We start from the raw sequence: 17,901 nt of genomic DNA on the forward strand, positions 1-17,901 counted from the left end.
TTGATGGCCCTCTGCTGTGTGTGCAGCTGCTGCAGCATGGCCAACGTTGAGTTCCACCTGGTGGGCATGTCACATATAAGGCGGTTCTTGGGCAGGTTCAACTCCTTCTGAAGCTCAGCCAGCCGAGCACAGGCATTAAATGATCTGCGGAAATGCACACAGACTTTCCTGGCCTGCTTCAGGACATCCTGTAAGCCCGGGTACCTGCCCAAGAACCTCTGCACCACCAGGTTAAGGACGTGAGCCACACAGGGCACATGGGTCAGTTGTCCCTGTCAGAGGGCGGAGAGGAGGTTGGTGCCATTGTCGCAAACCACCAATCCTGGCTTAAGCTGGCGTGGCGTCAACCACCTCTCGGCCTGCCCCTGCGGAGCTGACAAAATATCTGCCCCGGTGTGACTCCTGTCCCCCAAACAAACCAGCGCAAGCACGGCATGGCATCGTTTTGCCTGCGTACTTGCGTAGCCCCTTGAACGACTACGGAGCACTGCTGGTTCCGAGGACAGAGCACTGGAAGAGGCCATGGAGGAAGAAGAAGAGGGGGGGGGGAGGAGAGAGGTGTGTCACAACCAGTAGTAGCATTTTGGAGGTGTGGTGGCGGAGCAACCTCCAACACTACTGCACCTTGTCCTGCATCCTTCCCAGCTGCCAGAAGAGTGACCCAATGGGCCGTGAAAGACAGGTAACGCCCCTGTCCATGCCTGCTGAACCATGAGTCAGCACCTTACCACTGACTGCCCTGTCGAGCGAGGCAAGGACATTGTCTTCCACATGTCGGTAGAGAGATGGAATCGCCTTCCGTAAGAAAAAGTGGCGTTTGGGGACCTGCCACTGAGGAACAGCACATTGCACAAACTCATGGAAGGCGGCCGAGTCTACCAACTGAAAAGATAGCAGTTGAAGTGCTAGCAATTTAGCCAAGCTAGCATTCAACCGCTGGGCATGTGGATGGCTGGGAGTGAACTTCTTTCTACGGTCCAGCAGCTGGGGCAGGGAAATTTGCCTGCTACAATCGGACGTGGGTATACTGCTAGCAGAGTGCCCGCAAGTACTTGGCTGTGACACACCTAATTCTACACCTTCATTCCTCTCAGTGCAGGTTTCAGAGAGGACTGAAGGTCTAGTGTGGTTGGAGATCCCAGCTGATGGAGAGCAAGGAGAGGTCCGCTTTGTTCTTTGGTGTGGGTCTTTCAGGTAAGCTTGCCAACGAGCTGCATGGCAGGTCAACATATGTCTGGTCAAGCATGTGGTGCCCAAGCGGCTGATGTTTTGGCCACGCGAGATACGCTTGAGGCATATGTTGCAAATAGCAGCAGTGCGATCTGATGCACTCCTCTCAAAAAAGGGCCACACCAAAGAACTTTTAGAAAAACGTGCAGAGGCAGCCCCCGGCACAGGCGGAGGTCTGCGGTGTGATGCAGTCAGTGTGCTGCCCCCAAGCTGGCCCCCGGAGGGCATCCTGCTTCATTGGAGATGTGCCTCCTCCTTCTCTTCTCTCCTACCAGGCACCCATGTGGAGTCAGTGCCCTCATCATCCTCTACCTCTTCATCACTTGAGCAAACCTGGCAGTATGCTGCAGCTTGTGGAACATGCTAGATTGCTGTCCTTCTGGAGCATCCCCTTGCTCTGCGCTCACGCTACTGCCTTCCTCTAGCTGAGTATCATCATCAGAGCCTACAAAACACTGGGCATCCTCCTGGAGCATGTACCCAACACTGTGCTCAAACAGTTCGGGGGACTCCTCAGGAGGACGTGGTGGGTGTAGGGAAGGAGTCACTGATGATGACATTGAGACGAGGGAAGAGGATGCGTTGGTAGCTGCTTTGCTAGTACCCTGAGCCTGGGAGAGAGAGGATGAGGAGGATGAAGAGGGCTTGGTCATCCACTCTACTAAGTCTTCGGCATGATGCGGCTCAACACATTCAGCTGCCGAAAATAAGGACAAGTGTGTCCCATGGCCAGGTGCTAATGACGATGCACCGCGTCCACGACCAGCACTGTTGTCTCTAGACACAGAGCCTGCTTGCCCTCTTTTATTGGCTCGTGCCTGTCTGCCTTTCCTTGTTGGCCTTCCAGACATGGTAATGGCCTGCAGGGAGATGGGAAAACCAGCAATTGGGTAGTCTATATTGTGCTGGAGGCACAAAACACCCACTAACTCCCGCAGATGCCTTTATTATAGAACACCAGCAATAAAGGGCAGATACAGGTGTATATTGTGCTGTGCTGGAGGCACACAACACCCACTAACTGCCGCAGATGCCTTTATTATAGAACACCAGCAATAAAGGGCAGATACAGGTGTACAGTGGTGTGAAAAAGTGTTTGCCCCCTTCCTCATTTCCTGTTCCTTTGCATGTTTGTCACACTTAAGTGTTTCGGAACATCAAACCAATTTAAACAATAGTCAAGGACAACACAAGTAAACACAAAATGCAATTTGTAAATGAAGGTGTTTATTATTAAAGGTGAAAAAAAATCCAAACCATCATGGCCCTGTGTGAAAAAGTGATTGCCCCTTAAACCTAATAACTGGTTGGGCCACCCTTAGCAGCAACAACTGCAACCAAGCGTTTGCGATAACGTGCAATGAGGCTTTTACAGCGTCCTGGAGGAATTTTGGCCCACTCATCTTTGCAGAATTGTCCTAATTCAGTTACATTAGAGGGTTTTCGAGCATGAACGGCCTTTTTAAGGTCATACCACAACATCTCAATAGGATTCAGGTCAGGACTTTGGCTAGGCCACTCCAAAGTCTTCATTTTGTTTTTCTTCAGCCATTCGTGGTGGACTTGCTGGTGTGTTTAGGATCATTGTCCTGCTGCAGAACCCAAGTTCGTTTCAGCTGGAGTACACGAACAGATGGTCGGACATTCTCCTTCAGGATCTCTTGGTAGACAGCAGAATTCATAGTTCCTTTTATCACGGCAAGTCTTCCAGGTCCTGAAGCAGCAAAACAGCCCCAGACCATCACACTACCACCACCATATTTTACTGTTGGTATAATGTTCTTTTTATGAAATGCAGTGTTCCTTCTACGCCAGATATACTTGGACACACACCTTCCAAAGAGTTCCACTTTTGTCTCATCGGTCCACAGAATGTTGTCCCAAAAGTCTTGGGGATCATCAAGATGTGTTGTGGAGAAATTGAGACGAGCTTTGATGTTCTTTTTGCTCAGCAGTGGTTTTCTCCTTGGAACTCTGCCATGCAGGCCATTTTTGCCCAGTCTTTTCCTGATGGTGGAGGCATGAACGCTGACCTTAACTGAGGCAAGTGAGGCCTGCAGTTCCTTGGACGTTGTTGTGGGGTCTTTTGTGACCTCTTGGATGAGTCGTCGCTGCGCTCTTGTGGTAATTTTGGGCGGCCGGCCACTCCTGGGAAGGTTCACCACTGTTCCATGTCTTCGCCATTTGTGGATAATGGCTCTCACTGTGGTTCGCTGGATTCCCAAAGCTTTGGAAATGGCTTTATAACCCTTTCCAGACTGATAGATCTCAATTACTTTCTTTCTCAATTGTTCCTGAATTTCTTTGGGTCTCGGCATGATGTGTAGCTTTTAAGGATCTTCTGGTGGACCTTACTGTGTCAAGCAGCTCCTATTTAAGTGATGCCTTGATTGTGAACAGCTGTGGCAATAACCAGGCCTGGGTGTGGCTAGAGAAATTGAACTCAGGTGTGGACAACCACAGTTATAGTATGTTTTAACAAGGGGGGCAATCACTTTTTCACACAGGGCCATGATGGTTTGGATTTTTTTTCACCTTTAATAATAAACACCTTCATTTACAAATTGCATTTTGTGTTTACTTGTGTTGTCCTTGACTATTGTTTAAATTGGTTTGATGTTCCGAAACACTTAAGTGTGACAAACATGCAAAGGAACAGGAAATGTACACCACTGTATATTGTGCTGTGCTGGAGGCACACAACACCCACTAACTCCTGCAGATGCCTTTATTATAGAACACCAGCAATAAAGGGTAGATACAGATGCATATTGTGCTGTGCTGGAGGCACACAACACCCACTAACTCCTGCAGATGCCTTTATTATAAAACACCAGCAATTAAAGGGTAGATACCGGTGTATACTGTGCTGTGCTGGAGGCACACAACACCAACTAACTCCTGCAGATGCCTTTATTATAGAACACCACCAATAGAGGGTAGATACAGGTGTATATTGTGCTGTGCTGGAGGCACACAACACCCACTAACTCCTGCAGATGCCTTTAATATAGAACACCAGCAATTAAAGGGTAGATAAAGGTGTGTACTGTGCTGTGCTGGAGGCACACAACACCCACTAACTCCTGCAGATGGCAGATGGCTCAATTAGAGAAGAGCAATATAGGCAGATACAGGTGTATACTGCGCTGAAGGCACACAGACAACACCCACTAACTCCTGCAGGTGGTAGATGGCTCAATTAGAGAAGAGCAATATAGGTAGATACAGGTGTATACTGTGCTGGAGGCACACAACACCAACTAACTCCTGCAGATGGCAGATGGCTCAATTAGAGAAGAGCAATATAGGTAGATACAGGTGTATACTGTGCTGGAGGCACACAACGCCAAATAACTCCTGCAGATGGCTGATGGCTCAATTAGAGAAGAGCAATATAGGTAGATACAGGTGTATACTGCGCTGAAGGCACACAGACAACACCCACTAACTCCTGCAGATGGCAGATGGCTTAATTAGACAACAGCAATAAAGGGTAGATACAGGTGTATACTGCGCTGAAGGCACACAGACAACACCCACTAACTCCTGCAGATGGCTGATGGCTCAATTAGACAACAGCAACAAAGGGTAGATACAGGTGTATACTGCGCTGAAGGCACACAGACAACACACACTAACTCCTGCAGATGCCGAAACACTACACAAGGCCGCTGCGCTGGCGGCCTTATATAGTGTGGGGCATGTACTACACAGCCTGAGCTATAATTGGCCACAGGCATCCTGCCTGTGGCCAATCATGGCTCTCCTCGCTGCCGGTGCTGTGATTCGCCAAGCATGCAGGGTCACAGTGCATGCTTGGTCAATCATGAGCCAGCATTGCACTGTGATGGCGCAGTGCATTGTGGGCCGTGAGTGCCACACGAATTTGGCGTGAACGGCCCATAACGTTCGGTATTCGGCGAACGTGCGAACAGCCGATGTTCGAGTCCCAAGCTCATCCCTAGTGAAGGTCCTAAAAAAGGGCTGGAGGACAGGGAGAGGTAGACCTGCACTCAGGCTTTAGTCATCATGTCTGGTGGTGAAGACTAAAATTGGTTGTAAATAGCCTTTTAGGCCAGGCCAAGTGAAGCTATCCCCCTGGAAAATTTGAGAGAATTTACCCAAGCAAGATGTGAACTGCAGTGATCTGGTCTCAGGAGGCTACAAGTAAGGAGTTCTGAGCTGGACACAGAATGCTTAAGGAACACCAGAGCCCTCTGAGTACTAATGACTCCGGGTGGAGAAAAGAGTGAGCAAGTGAGTAAGATGGCTTACTCGAAATGTACTGTGTGTTGCTTTCACATGTGACTGTGAGTGATTGACAAAATGCTGTCAAAGGACCCTGGATAGTATGTCTGGGATTTGACTGTAAATGTCATCTTAAAGTAACATCATTAAAATACAGCATCCCTATCTTTTTGTGTCGACCTTCCTTGCGATATAAGGCTTAATGGCCAAGAATGTAATGGAAGGCCTCTGGTATGAAGATGGGCACAAGCAAGAGGGTTGTTTTACTGGTAGGAACATGTGGGGAAGTGACCTGTGCTCCTGGCACAAACACACAGCCAAGCTCCATTACACATTAGCAATTGGGGTTTAATATGGCTAATATGAATTGTGTTTAACATTTCTATATACTAGCACTGCATCTTACAATAAAATATAATTAAAAAAAAGTCAAGGTATGTAGAAATTAATTTTATTGATGCAAATGTCACCTTAAAAAATGTGCAAGAAATGATTAATTGTAAAATGAGGCTTTACAAAGGAGCTTTGCTTGTCTTATACAGTACACCTTTTACAGCGCTGTAGGCCATTCTCATTGCAGGCCGTGCACTTTAAAGCTTTAAAAGAGTCCGTGAAGCAGTTCCGGAACACTGACATCTTGCTTCCATGGCACACTAGACAAGGGACAAAGCCAAAACCCCCACAGGAGGCACATGCATGGGGGTGCTGAACTCTCTGCAGGAAAAACAAAGAAACACACATTATTAGATTATGCTGTCGGACTGGCTATATGAACATTTTAGTTGGGCAGCCCTCCATTTAAGTCAAAAACATATATATAATAGAGGATGTGGTTATATGAGAGCTGCATCACCACTATTTGGTCCCATATGACTTCTTTCATATCCCCTCCACACAAACACACACAACATGGATGTCCATATCTCCTTTATTTGGCCATCCTTAATTGCCATATCTGCTACAGGCTGACCAGATTTTAGTCAATCAGAGGATTGCTTGTGTGCATATAGTACATAACTTGCAAGTGCACCACTACATTAATAACACCTGGCTGTGCTACTGGGCAACCACAAATTGCGACTATTTATCTGGGTCTGTCCCCAGGCTTTTTATTAAAGGAAAATGAAGTGTCTTCCATTTTAGACATTTCAACAACTTGTTTTGTAAGTCAGATTTTATACTGTAATCTGCAGATGTTCAGGAGATGTAAACAGCTGCATACAGTAGTTCCCTTCTGAAGTACAGTTTGTACTTGATTGTAAAGGCAATCTGTGAATTGCTCATGTGCCATGTATCCAATTGTTTAGAGTAACATATTCACAATTGTGCATGTGCCTCAATCAGTGCTAACGATTCTCTAAAGAGCAACTAGAACAAACAATAATGCAGGATAGCAAGCCATTATGTCAACTTGTAACAGAAGTATTAGGTAACCTAAAGTCAACATACCATGGATAAAAAGCCATCAAATGACATGGATAATTCATAACCGTGAATAACATAATGTATGAATGTTTATCTGAACTGAACACTACAAATACTTTATGGATGACTATAAAGATGTAACCAGTGCAGTAATAAATGTTGATTGTTGCTTTTCGGAATGATCAGCAACCAAAACTAAAATAGGAAAAAGCTATAACCAGTTGTACCCTGTTTTTTTTTACTACTCTATAAAGCCTGTCCCCAGGGCCGTCTTTAATATTGATTTGACCATGGGCAAACATTTTCTGTAATTTCACTCTCCATCTGCTCTGAGACATACAATAAATAGCAGCTAGACTTAAAACCAGTTTACTGTATCAGATCAGGCAGCAATTGCGATTGGTCGCCAGCAGTTACAGCACATCATTACTGCTTACTGACTAGTTGCTAGAGGTTGCAGCACACATTATGGCTCACTGATTAGTTGCTAGAGGTTACAGCACATCATCTCACTGCAGGGGAGCATGATATACATATGAATGCTACTTTTATTTACAAATCAATGCCATTGGCCGCAGGTATTTACTTAATAATGCTGCCGCTATTTACATATGAATGCGGGTTATTTACATGTAAACACATGGTCTGCAGGTGAGTCATCTGTACATAACAATAGGCCAGAGCTGGGCAGCATTAGTACCAGCACTTCACACTGAGATATCGGGACACAGCACAGGACTAAAACTTCAAGGAACAAGGGAAATTTAACTGGGATGGTTGGCAAGTATGAGGCAGCAGTTTTGGGCCCCACAACAATGACAGGGCCCAGGGCAGCTGCCCCTTTTGCCCTGCTTTAAAGACGGTCCTGCCTGTCCCCAACATATACTGTACGTATGTCAACAAATACAATTGTTTAACATCAGGCAAACAACACCTCCAATGTTTACCCCTGATAGCCCTTGCTATCTGCCAGAAAAATATCACCATCCCTGGGAACCAGGGGGAGGCAGTAAAAAAAGACTGAATGTAATAGAAAAAACAATAGAAAAAACAAAAACTTAAGCATTTAGTTGTTCTAAAGTTAAAAGTTCAGTTTTCAATAGATGCTTGTAACTTCCTATCAATTGAACTGAAACCACAAATAAAGATGTCGTCCAACCAAACTATGGAATATACAGAAGGACAAAAGATAGCTGGATGGAAGATATCCAATTAATATTGCAATTCAAGTCACAGGAAGGTACAGTGCCTTGAAAAAGTATTCATACCCCTTGAAATTTTCCACAATTTGTCATGTTACAACCAAAAACGTAAAAATATTTTATTGGGATTTTATGTGATAGACCAACACAAAGTGGTACATAATTGTAAAGTGGAAGGAAAATGCTAACTGGTTCTTCAACTTTGTTTTACAGATAAATATCTGCAAAGTGTTTGCTGCAATTACGGCTGAAAGTTTTTTTTGGGTATGTCTCTACCATCTTTGCACATCTAGAAAGTGACATTTTTGCCCATTCTTATTTGCAAAATAGCTCAAGCTCTGTCAGATTGGATGGAGAGCATCTGAACAGTAATTTTCAAGTCTTGGCACATATTCTCAATTGGATTTAGGTCTGGACTTTGACTGGACAATTCTAACACATGAATATGCTTTGAGCTAAACCATTCCATGGTAGCTCTGGCTCTATGTTTAGGGTCATTGTCCTGCTGAAAGGTGACCCTCCCCCCAATCTCAAGTCTTTTGCAGACTCTTATGCCGCGCACACACAATCGGAATTCCGGCCAGAAAAAGACAGATGAGAGCTTTTCATCGGAAAATGCGACCTTGTGTGTGCTCCATCGGAATTTAGCTGTCCGAATTTCAGCCAGCCAAAAATTGGTAGCATGTTCTCAATTTTCCAGACGGAAAGACTTTCTATTGGAAATTTCCGATCATGTGTATGCAATTCCGGCATGCCAAAAATTACGCATGCTCCGATTCAACTATGAGACGGAAGCTATTGGCTACTGGCTATTGAACTTCCTTTTTCTAGTCCCATTGTACGTGTTGTTCGTCACCGCGTTCTAAACGACCGGAATGTGGTGTGACCGTGTGTAGGCAAGTCGGAATTCCGTCGGGAAAACCATCAGAGCTTTTTCCGACGAAAATTCCGATCGTGTGTACGTGGCATAACAGGTTTTCTTCTAAGATTGCCCTGTATTTAGCTTCATCCATCTTCCCATCAACTCTGACCAGATTCCCTGTCCCTGCTGAAGAAAAGCATTCCTACAACATGATGCTGCCACCACCATGTTTCACATGAGAATAGTGTGTTCAGGGTGATGTGCAATGCTAGTCTTCTGCCACACATAGCGTTTTGCTTTTAGGCCAAAAAGTTCAATGTTAGTCTCACCTGCTCAGAGCACCTTCTTCCACATGTTTGCTGTTTCCCCCATATGGCTTAGCTGGATGGCCATGTCTTGGTAGGTTTGCACTTGTGCCATAATTTCCATTTTTGGATGATGGATTGAACTGTCACTTTGTACTGGTCTATCACATAAAATCCCAATAAAATACATTTAAATTTTTAGTTGTAACATGACAAAAAGTGGAAAATGTCAAGGGGTGTGAATACTTTTTCAAGGCACTGTATTCTGTAAGCATCTACCGAAACCTGAGCTGTTTGCTTTGAAATGACTAAATTCAAGTCTGTTTTCTCAAATATATCCAGTCATTTTTAAGAGTTAAGTAATCCTAAAGCCAACAGTTCAGTTTTTTTAGAATTTGTGAATTGAACTGAAATCTCAATTAATGATATTCTTTCACCCAAAGTATTTTGTAAGGTGAAAAGAAGAAGTTTGAAATAAATGAGGGGAAGTTTGAGATAAAAATGAGGAAGACAAAGCAGCAGCCGAGTGTGCCAACACTGCTCCGCCATGGATGCATTACACTGAGTTAGTGATATCATCTTAAGACAGGAAGTGTGTTGCTGGCACGATCCCAAGGTGACAAAAAAGGAGAAAGGCCTGAAAAAAATCTTTTGCAGCCATCACATCTTTAATACTTTAACTAGCTGTAGACAGTAATCCCATGGCTATCCTACACAAATACCATACAGATGCCCTGCTTATGAATACTTTGCAGGGGGTGAACTGTCTTAGATAGTCTTTACTATACCACAACAAACAATCAAGTTTAAAATCTATGGCCTTAGATCTTGTGTAATACTCCTTATTGCTATGCATTATGGGTACAAAAGTAATTATAAAAAAAATTAATTCCCGCCAGCAAAATGATAAAAAAAAAAACACTTTATCAGTTTTCGATGACGTGAGGGCATTTTTGGAATAAAATCTTACAATTCATAAACTAGCACAAAATCCTTGCACACAAAAAATTAGAGAAGTTCTCACAATCCTCATCATGTTTCATGTGATCTGCCTTCTCTAGTGACCACCTCATTAAGTCCTGAAACCTGTCTTTGGAAGTGACTTAGAATTAATTTTGGGGGTATTGTAGTGGTCCTTGGCTACTCCTTGCAGTTACTTAAAAAATGACAACTTCCTACCTTCCGTCCAGACTTACCCCTGACTGCCACTAATCATTGAGGTCACTCATGGTATTTCCTGCACAAATGTCAGAAACATCATTTTTTTGGCCCCTCTTCTCACACTCTTTCTCTTTTTCTTTCTGTCTGTAGCCACCATGTCCTAGGCAGGGGTGGCTGGACATTTTCAGTTCTGCCAAGTGGTAATCTGCCCAAGCTAATTTGTAGCATCTCACATGGTTTTCCCATAAGCTTAGTGTTGCTGATGTTCCAGGCTGCTGTCAACAAGGCCTTTAATAATATATAGGGGAGTAACAGCAATGCTGGGTCGACTCATGAATAATAATGTCCTGTCTGGTTAAGGGGGACATAGCACCCAATGTGCAGAGCCAGTAGAAGATGACCTGCCATGGGGAATAAGTGAAACCCTCAGAGAAACCTGGTACTCCCTTAGAGAGGAAGCATGGATCACCTAATGCCTTGCTATGTCATTCTAAAGATAGTGCTGCCAGTGTTTGCTGTATTGTCCTTTTTTTTGCATTGCACTGTGGTCCCTTCTACCAACAGAAAGAATGGGATCAGAGTCCGGAATTGCCGCTGGATAGATCTGGAGACCTAACCCTCCTGTGAACCTGGAGAGAATTCTTTCAGAAAGACAAGCACAAGACTGGTGCCATATGTTATTTGAATCTGTAATTTCAGCCATGGATTCGCTCTGGGGGATTTTTAGCTTACTAAGTGCTGGGGTACTTTTTTCCACTGAGGGGGTTGCTACATATCTAAATCTATGGGGCAAGGGGGCGCTACATATCTAAATCTATGTCAAATCAGTACATGTGCATTTCCTTCACATACAATATTTTTCATGCAACAATCACTACAAAGATTACTTTTGAAAGGATCATTTACCTCAATCTTCATTAGGAGATCTTGAAGTTCTCCAGATTCGTTCATTGACAGTATCTTTTCAGCACCCTGTAATGGAACATAATCATGAAATCAAGCATTTTTGTATTACAATTGAAGTATGATAGTATGTGCAAAAAAAAAAAAACATGCTTATTTTCCAGTTTCTGGTAATTTGAGTCTGTATGGTCATATATTGACTTGTAAGTTATTAAAGCCTCCAAGCAAAAATTTCATGTGTTACTAGTCTGTTATGCAGCATTAGGAATAAAATTTAGCTAATATATATGTATGTATGTATGTATATTGTAAGTGATACAGTACTTTTACACATAGGATTATATAGTAACACATATAACACATCTGGTGGGGTTATTGAAAGTTCATTCTCTCAAAGTCGTAAATCTGTAATTCTTGAAGCTAGTTAAATCTTATCAAGATGAGTTTGATAACACAGACTGTCTCTACACAGGTGTTTTTAATTGGACAAAACCAGTTATAAATTACTTTAACCTCCCTGGCGGTGATCCCGAGTCTGGCTTGGGTTGGGATTTTATTTCCACGAGCAGTAACCGAGCTGGATACATCGCTGGATACAGGGAGAGGTTACTTATCTTGTCCCCTGGATCCAGCGATGTCCTCCGCGCTGTGATCGAACTGTCCTCCGCTCGATTCACACAGTGCCAGAGTGCCACCGAGCTCCATTCCCTGCGACGTTATGGCGCACGGGAGCGGAGATCGGCGCCAAATTCAAAAAAGTAAAAACACACAAAACACACACAGTACTGTAATCTTACATATTGCAGTACTGTATAAAAAATTACACACCCCCTTTGTCCCCAGTGGTCTGTGCAGTGCCCTGCATGCACTTTTATATTATAAATACAGTTTTTTCTGCCTGGAATTTGGAGATTGTCCATAGCAACCAAAAACTGTCCCTTTTTTGTCAAAAGTGATTTTAGACCAACTAGAAAACAGCGATAATAAATTATAATCACTTGCAGAATTGAGTGATAGTGATTTGTGGGGAAATTCGCCATCAAACACTAAATCTAATGACAGCGACAATTCAGCAAATTAGCTAATTTCAGTGTTTTTGGATTTGATTACATTATTGAATAATTTTTATTATTATTTATTATATTATAAACTTTATCATACCCGGGATGTCTGCTAGAATTTGAACAGATTTAAGAGAGTTATTCCTAAGAATTACAGTACTACAATAAAAAACGCCAAATTTCCATGCAAAATAATCGTACCGCTTTCAGCACCTAAAACCAGAACTAATCATACCGCCAGGGAGGTTAATGAACATATAGGAATTCTGGGAATAATTAAGTTTATCTGGTTTTAGAACAGGTGTCAGATTTATGGATAGTTTTATTGACGTAGATCTTAGCGACCAATCATATGTAGGAGAGATGATTAAGAAAAGGCTTGTAAAAGGGTATATAAATGCAAGCTCTACAATTGTTAGACAGACAAGTCAGATAGGCATATATCAGGCTGTCTGTTTGTCTATGCAGCCCTATTACAAGGGTGGCAGATGGTCAGAACCAATAGGCAAATATCTGTCCATAACTTGTCTCCTCATACGAGTCAAATAGAGAAGACTTCTTAACTTGTTCCAGAGTGTGATCTTAGGTGAATTTCCCTCACGAACTTGGTCGAGCTGGAACCCAGAACTCTGAGGGGACCAGACCACCGGTCGATCGACTGGTCCCTATCAGGTGATGGGTTCCCAAGAATTGGCAGAAAAGACCCATTCTGCTTCAAAGTGAGAACAATACACAATTGTGTTTCAATTTGGTTAGAGAATAAGAATACCTATATCTAATATGCTTGCATTGTAAGAAACTGTATAAATTAGACCTGTATCTTTTAATACTTTGAACATAAACCTGTATGTTACCAGCTGTTAATAAACCTGCATTGCTAAAGTCCTGCCTGGTTCGATACTTTACTATTCTACTTCATTACCCACCACATTATTTTATTCAAAATGCTAACCATAACATACAAAGCCATCCACAACATCGCCCCCAACTATATCACCAACCTCATCTGCAGATATCGCCCAAATCATCCCCTCTGCTCCTCTCAGGACCTCCTGCTTTCTAGCTCCCTTGTTACCTCCTCCCATGCCTGCCTTCAAGACTTCTCCAGAGCCTCTCCCATCCTCTGTAACTCCCTGCTCCAATCTGTCCAATCAGCCCCTACCATGTCCACCTTTAGGAGATCCCTGAAAACTCATTTATTCAGAGAAGCCTATCTCACATCCACCTAACAACTGTCCCCGAGCTACCCCCCATCAAATCATTCTATGCAGCTGTTACCTTTTGTACCACCCCCCCCCCCCCCCCTCCCTTTAGAATGTAAGCTCTATGAGCAGGGCCCTCCTATACCTTTTGTATTGTACTGTAATTGTGTTGTCCCCCTATACATTGTAAAGCGCTGCGTAAAATGTTGGTGCTATATAAATCGTGTATAATAATAATAATAATATTTAGGTCTTCCTGTAAAATTTCTATATCCTGATGTGAAGTTATCGCACTGCTTATTTTTATGTCGTCAGAAAAACTGAGATTGATATATTTATACTAACCTCTATATCATTCATGAATAAATTAAACAGAATTGTTCCCAAGACAGAGCCTTGAGGTACCCCACTTACAACTCCAGACCAGTCTGAGTACACATTATTTATCACCACCCTTTGGACATGTAACCAGTTTTCTATCCAAGAACAAATCCTATGGTCCATGTCTACAGACCTCAGTTTTTAGATGACACGTTTATGGGGAACTGTATAGAATGCTTTTGGAAAATCTTTTGGGATGAAGATTTTACACGAATAAACAAAAGCTGGTCATTATAAGCACTCCTGTCAGTAGTAAATGGTTTGTGTCATGCCTTTCCATATACAATTTCCTGAAATTAAACATTACACAAAGGTAAGGGCAGAAGGAAAGGTTAGTACTGGCAGTCCTCTATTACAGTTATGGCATTTTTGTGGAAGCATCTATTTAAAGACAGAGTTTGGTAAGCCTATAGATCTTAACTTATACATTAGCTGCCTGTAGGCAAGTGTTAAATGCTTTAGCAAAGCTCATCCACAGCCATCCATTTGTCTTAAATTTAGCTTTCTTCCTCATAAAAAAAAGATTTGTTTGTGAATCCATGCTATCCTTTGCCTATGATACAGTTTTCATACTCCTTTATGTTTATCAAACACCTAAATGTTTTCCCTACTATATAAGTTAAGCTATACAGGCCTGTAGTTACTGGGTGAAGCCCTTGGTGCCCTTTCATTTCCATTACTTTTTAGTAATAAGTATTTCAAAGAAGTACAAAAGCCAACTAGAAAATATGTGGCAGAAAATGTTGGATAACAGTCTTTGGATATATTCATGCTTACAAACATGGGCGTAGCATCAGGGGTTGCATGGGTCACAATTGCAACCCCACCCATGTTCCAGGGGGGCCCTTGAAGCCTCCATCTTCCATTATATGTTATGCCTGTGTTAGGTTCTGCAGCAGCACACACTGTCATATCAGGGCACTCATGAGGAGCTCAGCTGTCACAGGCAAGATAAGGAGACAGAGATCCACCCCTCCCCCAGCAGCCTACCAGGCACTCTTATTGGGGTTAACTCACACAGAGCATTCCCGAGTGGTGGGCATAGCCATCCTAATAAGCAGGGGTGGGGGGGCTGCACTTTTCCTGACCTTTCAGCTTTGCAATATGTACTGCTTTTCAAAGTCCATCGTGGTCCACAGAGGGCCCAGCGGTGCGGGGGAGGCTGCCTATAACATTCCCCTGTTATTCAATCAGTTGCAGTTGTCCCTCTGGGATCTTCAATATCTCCCGAGGCAGCCGGAGTTGGTGAGCAGAGCCGAGGGTGTAGCTGCCTCCTCCATTCCTCCCAAATACTTATTCACAGGCTGATCCCATGGCTGAAGGTGGAGAAAGAGGAGACAACACAGCAACCCCAGGTGTCTGCATCTCCAGCCATGCAGTAAGGGATTGAGCACACTGTCATTGTATACAGTCCTAACCTGCCACTATACCATCCCAACCTGCCACAATACCACTCTATACCACCCCAACCAGCCACTTTACTGCCCAATACTAACCTAACCTGCCACTATACCACCCCAACGTACCATACCACAAACTGCTCACTGACACTACATACTGCTCACAGACTTCCCTGTCACTACATACTGCTCGCAGACTTCCCTGTCACTACATACTGCTCACTGATCTCCCTGTCACTACATACTGCTCACTGACTTACCTGTCACTACATACTGCTCACTGACACTACATACTGCTCGCAGACTTCCCTGTCACTACATACTGCTCACTCACTTCCCTATCACTACATATTTCTCAGGGACTTCTCTATCTCTACATACTACTTACTGACTTCACTATCACTACATACTGCTCACTGACTTCCCTATCACTACATATTGCTCACTGCCACTACATACTGCTCACTGACTTCCATATCGCTGCATATTGCTCAATGGCTTCTCTGGCACTACATGCTGCTTACTAACTTCCTTGTCACTACACACTGCTCAGTGACCACACTGCCAATACATACTGCTTGCTGACACTACAACAGCTGCCTACTAACTGTCCTGTCACTAAATACAGCTCACCGACTGCCTTATCACTACATACTGCTCACTGACTTCCCTGACAATATATACTGCTCACTGACTTCCCTGCCATTACATACTGCTCACTGACTTCCCTGTCACTATATACTGCTCATTTACTTCCCTGCCACTATATGCTACTCACTGACACTACAGACTGCTCACTGACTTCCCTATCACTACATACTGCTCACTGATACTACATACTGCTTAATGACTGCACTGCCATTACATACTGCTCAATGATTACCCTACCATTACATACTGCTCACTGACATTACATACTGCTCACTGACTGTCCTGCTTCTACAAACCGCTCACTGACCATCTTACCACTACATACTGCTCTATTGACTGACACTGTCTGCTTATAAAAGTAGTGTAAGTTTAGAATTTTACAGTGACATTCGTTTTTTTGTATTTTTACTATTTAGTTGGGCATTACTAGTTACTGTATTTATTGGTGTATAACACACACTTTTCACTCTGAAAGTCGGGTGCAAATAGCGTGTGCATGTTATACGCCAATACTTCAATTTTAGCTGCCTCTGAGGGGACAGGGAGGGGGCGGGACAAGCACTGTCAGATTCCATACAGTAAAAATCTCCTGTTTACTTGGCAGCCTCTGTAATAGGAAGTCCCGTTTCCTGGCCCGTCATTGGACCACTGTTCTGTCTATCATAGGAGATTCTTACTGTATGTAATCTGACAGTGCTTGTGTGGCGGTGCTCATCCCGCTCCCTCTTTGTCCCCTCTAGGCTGCAGGTGGGCATTGATCAGGCTGCATTGATGACAATGGTGAGGCTGCTGCTTTGAAAGCAATGGTGAGGCTGCTGCATTGGTGGCAATGGTGAGGCTGCTGCATTGATGGCAATGGTGAGGCTGCTGCATTCATGGCAAAGGTGAGGCTGCATTGAAGTGGACAGATGAGGCTGCATTGATGGCACTTGTGAGTCTGCAGATGGGCATTGATAAGGCTGCATTGATGGCAATGGCAAGGCTGCAGATGGGCACTGATCCTTATTTTGCTTCAAAGTTCCTTATTTAAAATGTAAGTTTTTTACTGAAACTTCCCTCTTAAAATGAATCTGCGTGTTATATGCCTGTGCGTGTTATACACTGATAAATACGGTAATTTATTTTGTTTTAATTTTTTTTAAAGTTGCCTAACTCTGGTGATCTTTTATCTCTTTCATTTTGTTCAGGTAGATCTCCACCTTTCAAAGGTGGCCTACCCCTGCTCTACGGTATTCAAAAGATTTTGGAGAAACTATCCACATTTTGACATATCTCTCCAATTCTTTTGAATTACCCTCTCAAAATGTAAATAAAGGTCTGAGCATCTTTAGCTACTTGGAGTATCTTGGCACGCAATGGAAGTTGCAGGTGGTAGTATGTGTGTGTTTGGCAGTTCAGCTTTTACATCAGGGCCCACAAGCTTCAAGCTACGCCTCTGCTTACAAAAATACAGTAATCAAGGTCTGTATCCACTAATCCAAAATCATCTGTAGTGCTATACATTTAGCTTCAAGAAATAATTACCGTGTGTAACAGAAGAGAATCCCTTTAAGTAGCCTCTCTGCCTCTCCGTTCAGACTATGGAGAAGTATATGGCTACATCAATAGATATTAACCATGGCGTAAACCTGACCTCTCCCATTCGGGAGAAAGGAGGGGCAAATCCACCTCCCGTGCTGGAGTGTGTTTTACGCCTGCTTTAAAGAACAAATTTTCTCCTACATCACGCTGTGCAACACTTGTCAGCTTATGTACGATTTAGTACATGCAAACCTTGGTGCCTTTTAATAAATAGACACCACATTGATCTTGCACCAATCCTTTGGTACCAAAACAGTAGTTAAGGTGTCTATAAAAATTAGAAACA

General features: G+C 43.4%; 1 protein-coding gene across 1 annotated transcript in view; it reads right to left on the minus strand.

Moving 5' to 3' along the window:
• Positions 1-5,918: 5,918 nt before the first annotated feature.
• GRXCR1 (glutaredoxin and cysteine rich domain containing 1) overlaps positions 5,919-17,901 on the minus strand; it is a 67,459-nt gene continuing 55,476 nt past the window's right edge. The window contains exons 3-4 of the mRNA XM_077478584.1: positions 11,343-11,408; positions 5,919-6,195 (exon numbers count right to left, since the gene is read on the minus strand). Coding sequence (XP_077334710.1) covers positions 6,016-6,195; positions 11,343-11,408 — 246 coding nt within the window. The 3' untranslated portion in view covers positions 5,919-6,015. The remainder of the gene's footprint in view (positions 6,196-11,342; positions 11,409-17,901) is intronic.

The sequence above is a fragment of the Lithobates pipiens genome, unplaced genomic scaffold (assembly GCF_037356315.1).
Source record: "Lithobates pipiens isolate NorthernLeopardFrog02 unplaced genomic scaffold, aLitPip1_a1.2 Scaffold_13, whole genome shotgun sequence".
NCBI classification, from domain to species: Eukaryota; Metazoa; Chordata; class Amphibia; order Anura; family Ranidae; genus Lithobates; species Lithobates pipiens.